Source organism: Carassius auratus, unplaced genomic scaffold (assembly GCF_003368295.1).
Source record: "Carassius auratus strain Wakin unplaced genomic scaffold, ASM336829v1 scaf_tig00217765, whole genome shotgun sequence".
Classification (NCBI taxonomy): domain Eukaryota; kingdom Metazoa; phylum Chordata; class Actinopteri; order Cypriniformes; family Cyprinidae; genus Carassius; species Carassius auratus.
Window position 1 is genome coordinate 46,833 of NW_020529232.1, and position 13,291 is coordinate 60,123.

The 13,291-nt window shown below is 36.6% G+C and overlaps 2 protein-coding genes and 1 pseudogene across 2 annotated transcripts; 2 read left to right on the plus strand and 1 right to left on the minus strand.

The window, feature by feature from the left end:
* Positions 1 to 1,006: 1,006 nt before the first annotated feature.
* LOC113102786 (proteasome subunit beta type-8-like) lies at positions 1,007 to 4,286 on the minus strand. Its single transcript, XM_026265864.1, has 6 exons — positions 3,910 to 4,286; positions 3,362 to 3,503; positions 3,093 to 3,204; positions 1,917 to 2,046; positions 1,507 to 1,711; positions 1,007 to 1,257 (listed from the first exon to the last, which is right to left on the minus strand). The coding sequence occupies exons 1-6, from the start codon at positions 4,048 to 4,050 to the stop codon at positions 1,169 to 1,171; spliced, it is 819 nt and encodes a 272-aa protein (XP_026121649.1). The 5' UTR covers positions 4,051 to 4,286; the 3' UTR covers positions 1,007 to 1,168.
* A 1,076-nt stretch (positions 4,287 to 5,362) lies between these two features.
* Positions 5,363 to 7,246, plus strand: LOC113102782 (proteasome subunit beta type-9-like; annotated as a pseudogene).
* Positions 7,247 to 8,230: 984 nt separating this feature from the next.
* On the plus strand, positions 8,231 to 12,510 carry LOC113102784 (antigen peptide transporter 2-like). The gene is made up of 11 exons (XM_026265862.1): positions 8,231 to 9,058; positions 9,135 to 9,249; positions 9,334 to 9,464; positions 9,570 to 9,775; positions 9,868 to 10,065; positions 10,177 to 10,305; positions 10,429 to 10,617; positions 10,919 to 11,092; positions 11,233 to 11,392; positions 11,757 to 11,893; positions 12,011 to 12,510. Exons 1-11 carry the CDS (start codon positions 8,563 to 8,565, stop codon positions 12,251 to 12,253), a joined length of 2,178 nt encoding a protein of 725 aa, XP_026121647.1. The 5' UTR covers positions 8,231 to 8,562; the 3' UTR covers positions 12,254 to 12,510.
* The last annotated feature ends 781 nt before the right edge of the window (positions 12,511 to 13,291 follow it).

The window sequence follows — 13,291 nt, forward strand, 5'->3', positions numbered from 1 at the left end:
TGAAATATGATACTAATCATAATTCACCACTGCAGGGACGCAGTATAATTTGTGGAATCCTGCATTGGAATAGCTTGTGAAATAAGTATACTTACCATGTGATTATTGGTTACTATTGAGCTATTTTATCCCTTTTAAAAGTGAATCATCAACCTTACTGACTAAATAGATAACTTCTTTTTATAAAATCCCAAATAGAAATATATAAATGACATGGTTGACTGTGTGGACTGTAATAGGCTGTAATACAGTAATTCCATATTTTTCAACGAGAAGAGACACAAAAGTGCACGAAAATGAAAATCTGCAATCATTATGTCAAATAATTATTTCTTCATTCATTTCATTTATCTGTATTAATGATTGGGGAGCTGACATGAGCGTTTGAAAACTGAAACATTGTAATCAGATTAGGTTTCTATTAGATGCTTCTTCTCTAATCACCAAAGCAAATGTGTTATGATATACAGTGCAGTCTGCTTTCCTGAATTCTACCTAGCAACTGCTGGTATAAAGAAATATGATTGGCTAAGCGTGCTGGCGTTCCACATTCTTCATTTACAGATTGTTATCTTGAGTCATAAGAATATGAATATCAGGGTTTTTTTTAATGATTGAATATAATAACTACAACTGTGACTGGATTCATCTCAGAACATGTTGTCTGCAAAAATACATATATAATTGCAGCTCCAGTATTTGTGTCCAGGGAAGGGACACACTAGCACAAATGATGATGAAATCAGTGTATGATGATCAATGTATGGAATTTCAAAGAAGCTAGCTAAATGAATGAATGAATTAAAAAAAAGTTTTATTAATGCTTGAAATAAGTTGGACTAAAAATAACATTCATAACTTCTATTTTTGTTCTACTGTTACAGAGCTTTCACAATTCTGTATTGTAATGATGTCTAGACCAGTTTTGTGTCTTATATATGTACAGTACAAGAGCCTAAATCACAAATCATTTCAAATGAAGGCTACATTTGTTCTGTACAATAAGTGCATCAAGTTGACTTTTTATTCACCTAAAGACTTCTCACAGAAAATACAAATATATTACAAAGAATGCACCAAACATGTTTTATTTTTAGAGTTTAATGTTTACTGCGTCAGTTATAATAATGAGACGGTGAGTATTGAATGAATTAGACATCAGATGTGATCAGAACAGTCCCTTCTTATATTTGTGGATTAACTCTGACACGTCCTCCTTACAGACCTTGATCCAGCCGTCCTCCTGCATGTGGTACACTAAGAGGTGCAAACACATGAAAACATACCATCTTAAGTACAAGCACGCAAACACAGTGTTCAACAACAATATAATGAATTAAGAAAACAATCATGTAGAACAGAAATTCAACTGTACTACTGAAGACAATAAAGACATTTCTCACAGCTTTTTGTTTAAACAAAATGGCACATCAAGTTAATATTATTAAAAGACCAAATGTATATATTTAAAGAAAGGGCCAGTCTCAGATAAACTGCTGTACTTACGGTTGACCACTCCACCAGAGTAAGCATCTCTGTGTGTGGCATGAGCAATACCACGCCGGCCGAGTTCATACGCCTCCTCCACAGTCATATCCTCACGATAACCGCTGTCTATTACACCATACGCATAACTGTTCCCACAGCCAGTGGAGAACATCCGGCCGGAGAGACGAGTGCCATTATCATCTACATAGTACAGACCTGGACCCTGATGTGAGGGAAAGCTTCATGTGAACATTAGTGAAGATTATGTGTGTTGCTGTTACACATAAAGAATACGTGACACCAGATCTTACTGAGAGCATTACAATAGTATTTAATCATTTTATTTAATACAATTGTATAATATTATATGCTTAGACCATCCTGAAAATATGCTAATTAGCACAAAACTATATATAAACACACATCACCTGTTTGTCCCAGCCGCAGATCATGCTCCCCATAGACAGACCCATGCCTCTGTATCCCAGCATCATGTTGCACAGCAGCTTGGAGGCTGCAGACACTGAGATCCTCTGCTTGTTGCGTAGTTTGTAAAGTCTGTTTTTAAATCACACGAATACTAACATTAATATATTAATAAAGAATAACGGCAAATATACACTCTCAGATTAAAAAGTAAAAAAAACACTGGGGTGGTACCAAATAAACAAAAGCTAAAAGGTACATCTTTTGTACATTATTTACCCTATAAGATACATACAGTACCTTAAAGGTACATATTAGTACTTAAAAAGTACATATTAGTGCATGAAGTGTACCTTTGAAAGAGTACAGCTTTTTACCTTTTTTTTCTGAGAGTGTAGGAATCAACATAATTGACTTCTGCACACTTGAATTTCTTACTATAAAATCACAACCATAATGATGAAAATATTTACATGAGAATTTTAAATTGAAAAAAAGAAAAACAGGTGATAATTTTTATGACATGATCACTTTTTTATAATGAACAGATCAAAATGTAAGACTTTATTCATTTTAAAATATGTAAACCAAATGAAAAGTCATTTACAGACTACATCAAATATATTGACACAATCCTTAAACATCATTTTTGATCACAGCATGACGTGAGAACTAATAAAATTTGACATTTGTTAATATTTGAGGTTTGTATGGCCATAGTTAATGTAGTCTGTGTACATGTGCATTGAGCAATGTTTTGAATTGATTTAGGCTTAGATTTCAATCTGTTCATCATAAAGAGTGTTACTTCATGCCTTTATGTCTTTTTTGGTGTTCCACTTGTTTGTTTGTTTGTTTTGATCACATTAACTTGCGCATTCTTCAAATAACATTGATCATTCTTTTGTGTTCAGCAGAAGAAAGTAAATCATACAGGTTTGGAATGACATGAGGTTGAGGAAATGATGACAGAATTTTATTTTTTCTGTGATCTATCCCTTTTAATCTTCGCTGATGCATTGATCATTTTCACATGATGTGAATAATCATTTGTTTTAAATCTGTTCTTCTAATAATCCTTAACCAAAGCTTTTGACTGAATACATTTCCTGACACAGCTGAACACTGGTAACTTCATCTAGTGAGCTGATGCTCTTCAGAAGCATGTTGAGACAGACCTGCACTCTTTAGCCAGCAATCTCTCCCAGTACTGACAGTCTGCAGCGCTGCCGGACATGGTGCCCAACAGGTAAGGGTTGATCTCTATCACTTTATTGGCCTCCTTTGATGCTGCAACATCATGATATAGAAAAATCACAGTTTGACAATTGTGTGTTTTTCTGAATGCTGTTCAGTATGAATGCTTTGTACTATGGTGTAGCTGTAAAATCAGCTTGCTTCCATGGAAGTGTTAACCTACTCTAAAACTGTGTGGATGCTTGCTTACCGATGTATTTTCCAGCTGAAGCTCTGGAGTCCACAGCCACAATGACTCCATGACGAAACTTGAACGCCAGGGTCGTGGTGCCATGATTCAGATCTATGGAGACACCATCCTCACAACTGCATGACTTCAGAAACTTGGAGGGCTGATGGGGACACAGAATACTTTATGAGGCCCGCTAATATATATATTTACATCTCTTTTTTTTTACGTTTTTGCTGTTGGTGAGGCTCTGCCCCTTGTGTTTCAATAAGCAACTTAACCCTAGATACAGACAGTTTCTCAATATTCTTTCCATATAAGCAAATCAAATAAAAAAATCTTTAAAATGCGACTTTAATTGCATAATACCTGCTCTACAAATGCTGAAGATAGTATACAACTGTAATAAAGTTTTATGTATCAATGGATCATTTTTTATTAAACTGTTCAACATGTTTGGGGGTGCAAGCATTCATTTTCTCAAATGTGTTTTATGCTGTCTGTCACTTAACACCACAATAACGTGTAAGTTTGAATGAAGATTTGATTTTGATAATAAAGTTACTCACGTCGACTCCGACAGGTACCGCAAACTCCTGGCATTTGCTCCCGAAACTGTAGTGACTCGACCGGTCGAGAAGATGTGTTTGCTTAAAACCAAACTGTGACGCCGAGTTGTGTTTATATCCACTTACATCCAAAAGAGCCATTCTTTATATAAAGAAAATACAATTAAAGTATTTCAAGTTGGCCTAAGTGTATTTTACACGAATGAAACACGATCCCTACGAGGAAGACAACGATTTCGAAACCGAAAGCTTTAGTAGAATACTTCGAAGTTTCGATTTCGACGAAAAAAAAATGTTTTAAAAATTATAATATGTAACTTCGAATAACTGCTGTAAATTAATTTATTCTATATTTCCATCTCATGTTGTTTATTAACGATAAATATAATAATTTTGAGATAGTCTGATGAAAAGGTTCTGTTCAGTGCTGGTTGACCAATAGGAGCGAGAGTCTCTGCGCGTCTTCAGTCTCTGGGTAGATTTGCGGGATGCAGGTTTTTATAGTCTATATGGTTTTTATAGAGTCTATGGTTAAGACCAGGTGAAACATTGATAAGCTGCGGAAACGTAAGCATGGACACCCTATTGCGGGTCGAGTTTAATGGCTGAAATTGCAAAACAACAACAACAAAATAAAAAAACTGAAACCTGAAAAATAGATTGCAATTAGCCTAAATACAGGTGTGTGTGTGTGTGTGTGTGTGTGTAGCATGACCACTTTTCGAAACGGAACACAAGGACCAAGAGGCAAGTATTTGTGATTTGCAACATTGTTTTGAAATCTCTTTCATTTTGCTTTCATCATTTATTTGAGCATATTAAATAACAAATAATAGCAGTATTGCACGAAATGTCCTTGGAATTTGTGTTACATTTTGCAAGTTTACAAGTTACAAGTTCTGTTGTGTTTATCAAAACAGATCTTTGTTTCTAAGAAATGCTGTGCAGGGCATATGCTGGAAATTTTAATAGTTTATTGCTCATTATCAGTCCACTAGCAGCCATGGAATTATTCGAACAAACATCAGACATAAAAACACATTTACAACATATCTGTTGTAAATAGTAACCGAGTTGAAAAGATCCCTTTTCCAGATCACATTAACATCACAGGGTTTTTCATGCAGGCTTGAATAGATCCTGCTTTCTCCATCATTTAAATCATCTCATGCACCTACTCCGGCCGAGTCATGGTTTTAATTAAAACTGGTGTTGTACCTGGCTTCTATTTGTACTTTGCCTCTCTAGAAGAAAGACAAAGACAGATCAATTTATTACTAATATTAGGCATTATGTAGAATTAACACTAACCTTTAAATATGAATGAGTTGCTGTTACAAGATATCATTTTATAAAAGTAAAAGTGTAATTTTATAAAAAGTCAAAACATTAAAACCTCAAGATTGACTGCTGGTGTTTTTTTCTTACCTCTTATAGTTATAGGGGATTCTCGATGAGGTCTGATATTTTGCAATTACACCCCCTATTTCGTAATCACACACAGGTCAATGTTGTTTCCTGAATGCAGGTCACTCATGGATGGCATCACTTACTAGTGTCTTGGCCTCCTCCAGCTAAATGAAATTGTTGAATGAAAGACGACAGAAAGATGTAGTTTCAGGCACTCAACAAATCTAATGTTTCTTGTGATATATTGAATAGAGAAGAGCAATACAAGATCACTGGACTAAAAAAAAAACATTACCTTCCAAAGGTTCCTAATCCTAGGAAAGTAATTATTTATTTTTAGATATGTGGATGCCCCAGGCAGGACATTACTAGTTTTTTTCAGTACATTTAACTGTTCAGTTGCAGTTTTGGCACAGGCTTTGCAAATAGAAATCTTCTATAAGATATTGACCTAACAGTAATACAACAACATGTAAGTAATTGTGTTAATTCTAATGACTAATCTTAAATGATACACAGAAAGCGATTAGAGAACACTCCCTTTTTACTAGCTGGAGCTGTCAATCACACTGTGTGAGTTTATATTCAATGATGCAGTCTCTACACTGCACAATGAATCTCTTATTTACATCATGTTTGCACTGTTAGTTATGATGAAAGCATTTGTGAAAGTGCCAAACTTTGCAATGTCAAGATCACTGCATTCAAACGCTCAACAGTTTGTCAGCGGCTACAATGCTCATCACTGCAACCTTTCATGTGACAAGAGTAGATCTAAATATAATGCTATTATCAACACTCTCCATGATTAGTTGATTTCAATAGCTGTAATTGTAAAAATGTAGTAAAAGATTTTAAGAGAGCTCCACATGTACTTATTTCATATGTAAAAATGTAAAAAAAAAAAAATTTAGAGTAGAAAATGGCTTTTTATTTCTAAATTATGATAATATTTGATGTAAAAAATCTACTTATTGAGAGTAGAAAATACCTTTTTTTCTGTTGCATTTACTTCACCCTGAACACAGTAACACTAATATCAGGAAACATACAATAAGGAGGTTCAACAACAAAAAAAGCAGCTTACATCCATGTTCCCTTTGAATCTGTCCTCTATCCCCAGAGCAGGCAGTTTACCAGATCCTTAAAAGTGAATCTCGGCACAAATTTTATCAAGAACTACACAATGCACAAAGAAAAACAGCTTTGATAATCATAGTCACATTTATTCAGTAAATATTTTAATTAGAACTACTGTTTGGAAATTTTTATCAGGGAGTCAGTGGTGAATCGTGTAATGAACAAGATCTCGCCTCTCCATGATCTGCTGTGCTCTGTCTGAATCAGCAGTGGATGCTCAAACCATTGCTGAGATAGTCAACTACCAACTGGATGTGCACAGGTATTCATCACCAATATACTGTAGACTTCTGTGTCTCTGTTATTAGGCCATCTACCTATTTATTGGTGTTTAAGTCTACCAGAGGAAACATGCTGTATACGTTTTCCTTTTTCTCAAAAATGTGTTGAATAATAAACTAGAATAATGTGTCAGTACTGAGGTGGAACATGGCCCACTCATATGCTCTGCTGCCACTCTGGTGAAAAACATTTCATACAAATATAAAGAGGAACTATCAGCACATCTTATTGTTGCAGGGTGGGACAGAAAAACGGAGGACAGGTTCGCTCATTTTTGGTTTTATTAGGCCTAGACTGAAGAATGTTGATAAGGTCATTGCAAATTAAACACGTTAAAAATTCTAATAATATTAATATTGTATATGTTGTCATTTCTGCCTCGTTCCAAACAGGTCTATGCGAAACTGAATGGTTTGCTGACCAGCAACCTTTAGCAATTGGTGGCACTGGGTGTTTTTACATTAATGGGTTTGTTAATGCAGAATACCGAAAAAAAAAAACATGAGATAGAGAAAAAGCCAAGAATTTGTAGGTAATGGTAAGTTTGCCAGTGCAATGTACAAACACATATTTGACAAATGTCATGGTGATGATATAATATATTTGAATTATACCAAACAGTTTAGTGCAAATGTTAGAAAAGTCAGTCCAAATAACTAATAGAAGTGAGTCACACACCCGTACTCAGAATTCGTGCTTTCTGCATTTAACCCATCCAAAGTGAACACACACACACACAGTGAACACACACTCAGAGCAGTGTTCATCATTTATGCTGTGGTGCCCAGGGAGCAGTTGGGGGTTCAGCGCCTTGCTCAAGGGCACCTCAGTCGTGGTATTGCCGGTCCGAGACTCAAACCCACAACCTTAAAGTTAGAAGTAATTTATAAAGATGGGGCAGAAGAGAAGTGTATCTTAGGAAATGAACTGCCTTAGGAAATGTTTTTTTTTTTTGATGAGTTAATTAAAGGATCTTGATATTAAGAAGATTTCCATGTATGTTTGTAACCTATGGCAGGATAAAATACTTTGAAATTGCAAAAAATGTGTATTGTTTTGTTGAAATTATGAACATTTACAAATACATAAACATAAAAAACATCCTTAGCTGTGCTGACTCAAAGTTTGATAATAAGCCATAGTAGAAATTAGTATGCTTTCAAGATATTTAATCCTGACACACAGACACACACATTTATTTTTGTCTAAAATGTGTTGATTAGGTTATAAGCAGTGAGATTGTAGGCTCCTTATAAAACTGACTACACAGAGCAAAATATGCTCTCAGGTATCTGTTATGACTCATCAGTTGCTAGGCAGAAATGAAGAAGGAGGGTTATAAAGCAAGTTTTGAGTTAGGGATCCTTGTAAAAGAGAGATATTTGATGCTCCCGATCATTAGCAAACAGATATGTGAATAGACTAATGAAATCTAATTTCAAAAGATTTATTAATTTGTCTTGAAGATACTACCTATATTATTTTTGATCATATTATCAGGGTAGCCTAACTGCTTCCTCTGAAGGTCATTCAAAATGTTGTGTAGTCTATTAAATGACTTGATTTGTGATTTTAAAATGTATCAACTGAGTGGAGCATTTAATGATTTTTTTATGTGAAAGGAAAATCCCTTGTCCTGAAACTGAAAGTAAAAGCAAGATTAAGTCGTGTCCTAAAATGCTCCGGTGTCGTGTGAAGAGAAGATAACCTCGTAACTTACTCCGTGTGAAAGTAGCAAAACGTTACTAACAAGAAAATACTAACGAGAAGAGGTTCGCTTTGTTTTTTTGGAAATCGCTTACACTACAACTGCGACGCAACATGCATAAAGTTTTGGTGTTCGCGTGTGTATTATGTGTAGACATATTAATAGTTTATACTCTGGACCTCGGAGGAACCTTGCTGAAGTCTCGTACAGGAAACCTCGACTATAATCTGTTTCTTCAGTGGGTTGAATCTGCATTGAGATGCGCGCTGCTCTCCGCGGGATCTGTTTTATATAAAGATGCGTCTGATCCACTGATACGGAGATGGATTGCAGTCCACTGTTTTATTGGTTCGGTATACGAAACCGGGCGCTTAGCGCTGTTTGACAACTATCGCCTTGATAAATTAAATTCGTGGCTTGTCGGTACCGTCGCTGCTGCTTTAGCTTGTCTGTTTTGGGAGATAACGCTGCCTGACACGAATGGAGAGAGTAACGGTAAAGAGCGCAAACAGAAGGCTCGAGTCCTCTTCATCCGGGTCATCCGTTTATACAGGCCAGACTATATATTTTTGTGCGGAGCATTTGTCTTTCTGGCCTTTGCTGTCCTATGTGAGTATTTTGCTGTATTGACATTATAAAAGTATAAAGTAAACCTGCTTTGTAAAGTTATTTTCACGTGTTTCAGGTGAGATGTTCATCCCACTGTACACTGGAAAGGTGATTGACATCTTGGGTTCACATTATCAATGGGATAACTTCAGATCAGCGATAATTTTCATGGGATTATTCTCTCTGGGAAGGTTGGTATCGCAAAATAAAATAGGTGTTTTGTATTACAGAAATTAACAGTGTTAATGATGAACACTGGTGTTTGTTATCCTCAGTTCTTTCAGTGCTGGATGTCGTGGAGGTCTGTTCATGTGTGCAATCAATAGCTTCACTTGCAGAGTCAAGGTACAACTGTTTGGGTCCCTTGTCAGGCAGGACATTGGCTTCTTTGAGACCACCAAGACAGGTAGATCAAATGCAATTTTTGGTGCATTTACTTAAGTTATCTGGACTTCAGTCATCATCAGTTGCTCTTTTGACTGAAATTATTTCCTCTGAATCTGTCTTTCAGGTGAAATCACATCTAGACTGTCTACAGACACTACTCTAATGGGTCGGACTGTAGCCCTGAATGTCAACGTCCTTCTGCGAACCATGATTAAGACCGTGGGCATGTTGTATCTGATGCTGAGCCTCTCGTGGAAGCTTACACTTCTGATGCTGATGGAGACGCCGCTAACAGGCTTACTGCAGAACATACATGACACACATTATCAGGTATGTGGTTGACGAAAATGAATGTCATTATGATGATAATTTGTGTGCTTTTGAGAATCATATCTTATATCAAGTTTTCATGCATGTTTCAGAGGCTGTCAAAAGAAGTCCAGGACTCCATTGCACAAGCCAATGACGCGGCTGGGGAGGCAGTGTCAGGAATCAGGACAGTAAAGAGTTTCAGGACAGAACTTGGTGAAACCCATCGATATAATGTCCGCTTGATGGAAACCCATAATCTGAAGAGCCGACGGGACACAGTCAGGGCGATTTACCTGTTGGTTAGGCGGGTTAGTATGAGTTTAGTCTTTAAGTGCATCAGTCTTTATTTTCTTTGAAAGGAACTTGTTGATGGGGAACTTCATTGATGATGGTGTCCTGACCGTCTGTGTGGTTTGCAGATGACAGAAGTGGGAATGAAGGTGGCCATGCTTTACTATGGGAGACTCTTCATCCAGTATGGACAGATGACCACAGGGAATCTCGTCTCTTTCATCCTCTATCAGCAAGACCTTGGAGACAACATTAGGGTATACCTCTGCTCTGTTTATATTAAAAGTGGGATTTTTCTGCTGACATCTATGTAAACCTGCTTTGTGTGAAATTAATAATTTTCATCTTAAAAAAAGAGTATTTATACATCTTTTTCTCAGACTTTGATCTACATCTTCGGAGACATGCTGAACTCAGTGGGTGCAGCTGGAAAGGTGTTCGAGTACATGGACCGAAAGTCTGAAGTCAGTATTGATGGAGACCTGCAGCCCAGTGATCTGAAAGGACACATCAGCTTTCAGAACCTCACCTTCTCGTATCCCAGAAGACCAGACCACAATGTGTTAAAGGTATAACTTTTAGACTTGAGGTTCACATCACATGATCTTTGTCAAGGTTGAGAAGGCAATTCATGTGAACCTAAAATGTAAATAAATATGATACTTAAACACTTTTGAAGAAATATATTTTATTTCTTAGATTTCTGTACTTCTCTAAAGGGTCTATAGTATTGAGGAGACAAACTGTATACCAACTGTGTCTAAAAAAAAATGTACACATGATCTGTACAAGGTTTATCATATATTTATAATATTTCAAATAGTTATTTTATAATTTGTCTGTTTACTTTTCTCTTTCATCTGTGTTCAGAACTTCTCTGTGGAGCTGAAGCCGGGTCAGATGACGGCTCTGGTGGGAATGTCAGGAGGAGGGAAGAGCACCTGTGTGAGTCTCCTGGAGAGATTTTACCAGCATCAGCAGGGACAGATTCTGTTAGATGGACAACCATTGCAGAACTACCAGCACAAATACTTGCACAGCAAGGTGACTACTCAGAAATAACAAACACATTATTATTGTATGTGGGTATATATAATACCATCTCTACTAGAGTCTACTTAAAGAACCATGTAAAACCATCTAATGCAATGTAAAGACCATATACTGTAAATAATCTCTCTCAGATAGCGATGGTGGGTCAGGAGCCTGTACTTTTCTCCGGCACTGTACGAGACAACATCGCCTATGGTCTGCCCGGCTGCTCAATGGAGAGAGTAAAGGAGGCTGCCAGCAAAGCCAATGCCCATGCCTTCATCTCAAACATGGAAAAAGGCTACGACACAGGTAAATTAACTGCTGTCACTGTCCACTGTCATTCTTGTGTCAGTGGCTAGAAAGATTCAGATTAGACATAAAAACTAATTTAAAGCAAAAATCTTCTACTCTTAATATCTTTGATCATCAGAATTGCTTGCATTCATAGCCTTTTGGTTATACATTCTTCCTAAACCCAAACAAACTTAGCCTGAAAAGTTTTGCTGGTACATCAGCTTAAACCAGCCTGGACTTTACATTTAAAGTTATTTTAGAATTCCTGATATTATCAGCAATTCTGGATTTTTGCTGCCACTCCATTTTTATTGGATAAGTATGGTTTTAGATTTAAGCATGGTAAAAGTGTTTCATCAGATCCTGTTTTCTTTGTCAGATGTGGGAGAGCGTGGTAATCTGCTCTCGGGAGGTGAGAAACAACGCATCGCTATCGCCAGAGCTCTGATCAGACAACCTCAGGTGCTCATACTGGATGAAGTCACCAGCTCTTTAGACACTGAAAGTGAACAAATGGTAAAACAAGGCTATTCAGTATGAACACAAAGACTTATGCACTGTATGCGTTCACAAATCCCTGTTTCCTTTAGTGCTACTATTAAAATATTTCTTTCAACTTTTGTTCTTCCACAGGTTCAACAGGCCCTGGCCTGCTGCCCCACTCAGACCTTGCTTGTGATCGCTCATAGGCTGAAGACCATCGAGAGGGCGGATCAGATCGTGGTGATTGACAGCGGTGAGGTGGTGGAGCTGGGTACACATCGGGAACTGATGGACAAGAAAGGAAGTTACTATAAACTGAGAGACAGGCTCTTTACTGATGAAAACACAGCCAACCAAGACACTGAGAAATCTGACACTAAAAAAGCTCAATAGTCTGTGTTAAAATATTGTGCATGTTCATAATACAAATATACCATTACAAACTTTTGTAAATAGGAACATACAGTATAAGTTAGGACGTTATCCTTTAACCATTATAACATTTCTATAAGATCTGTGATCTGTGCAATGTGGACTTGTACATAGAATAAATTCAGAGGTGATCATCAGTCAAATGTTTTATAAATAAACAATTTGAATAAATGTAAAATTTTGGATTTGTTTGTGTTGTTAATAAATGTGAATAAATACTGGGTTCTTGGTTTGTGTATGTTTGTTTTATACAGTCTAATTTCTATTTTAGTGTCTTCATTACCTTGTCATGGATGTTTGTTTTATTTCATAACTGAAATATGAATGAATGAAATATGAATGAACGCATTAGCTTGTGCCACGTGCTTAAATCAATTTAAACTATAATACTATACAAAAAAAATATGTCAAAAACTCTGTTCAGAGTTAGCATAAAATTTATGTTTTTAGGTTCAAGGTCAGAAATGGTGCACAATTGGTTTTGTGAAACCATGTGACTTTCTTGCAATGCCAAGGCTGCCAGTCCTGTTTGCTGGCACTTTGCCTGGCAGCACCCTTTTGTATTGAAATAGTTACCTTGATTTGAATATAGGTAGTCTCCTCTCCACCAGTAAACTGGTGTGTGGTGGGCGTTCTGGTGCACTATGGCTGCCGTCACATCATCCAGGTGGATGCTGCACACTGGTGGTGGATGAGGAGATACCCCCCTGACTATGTAAGCACTTTGAGTGTCTAGAAAAGCGCTATATAAATGTAAGGAATTATTATTATTAATGCAAAATACATAACACATACAAATATGCAAATTATATTTAATGTCCTTCATATGTGTTTGGGTCAAAACAACTTTATATAATCATAAACATCAATTCTACAGAATGGCTACCCAAAATAAGCTCTTCCTGTTTTATTTAGAACAAAAAAAAAGTCTTGACTACATTTCATCAGCATCAAAGCCAACAGTGCTCCATAAAATTAGTTTAATTGCTGTTATGACCT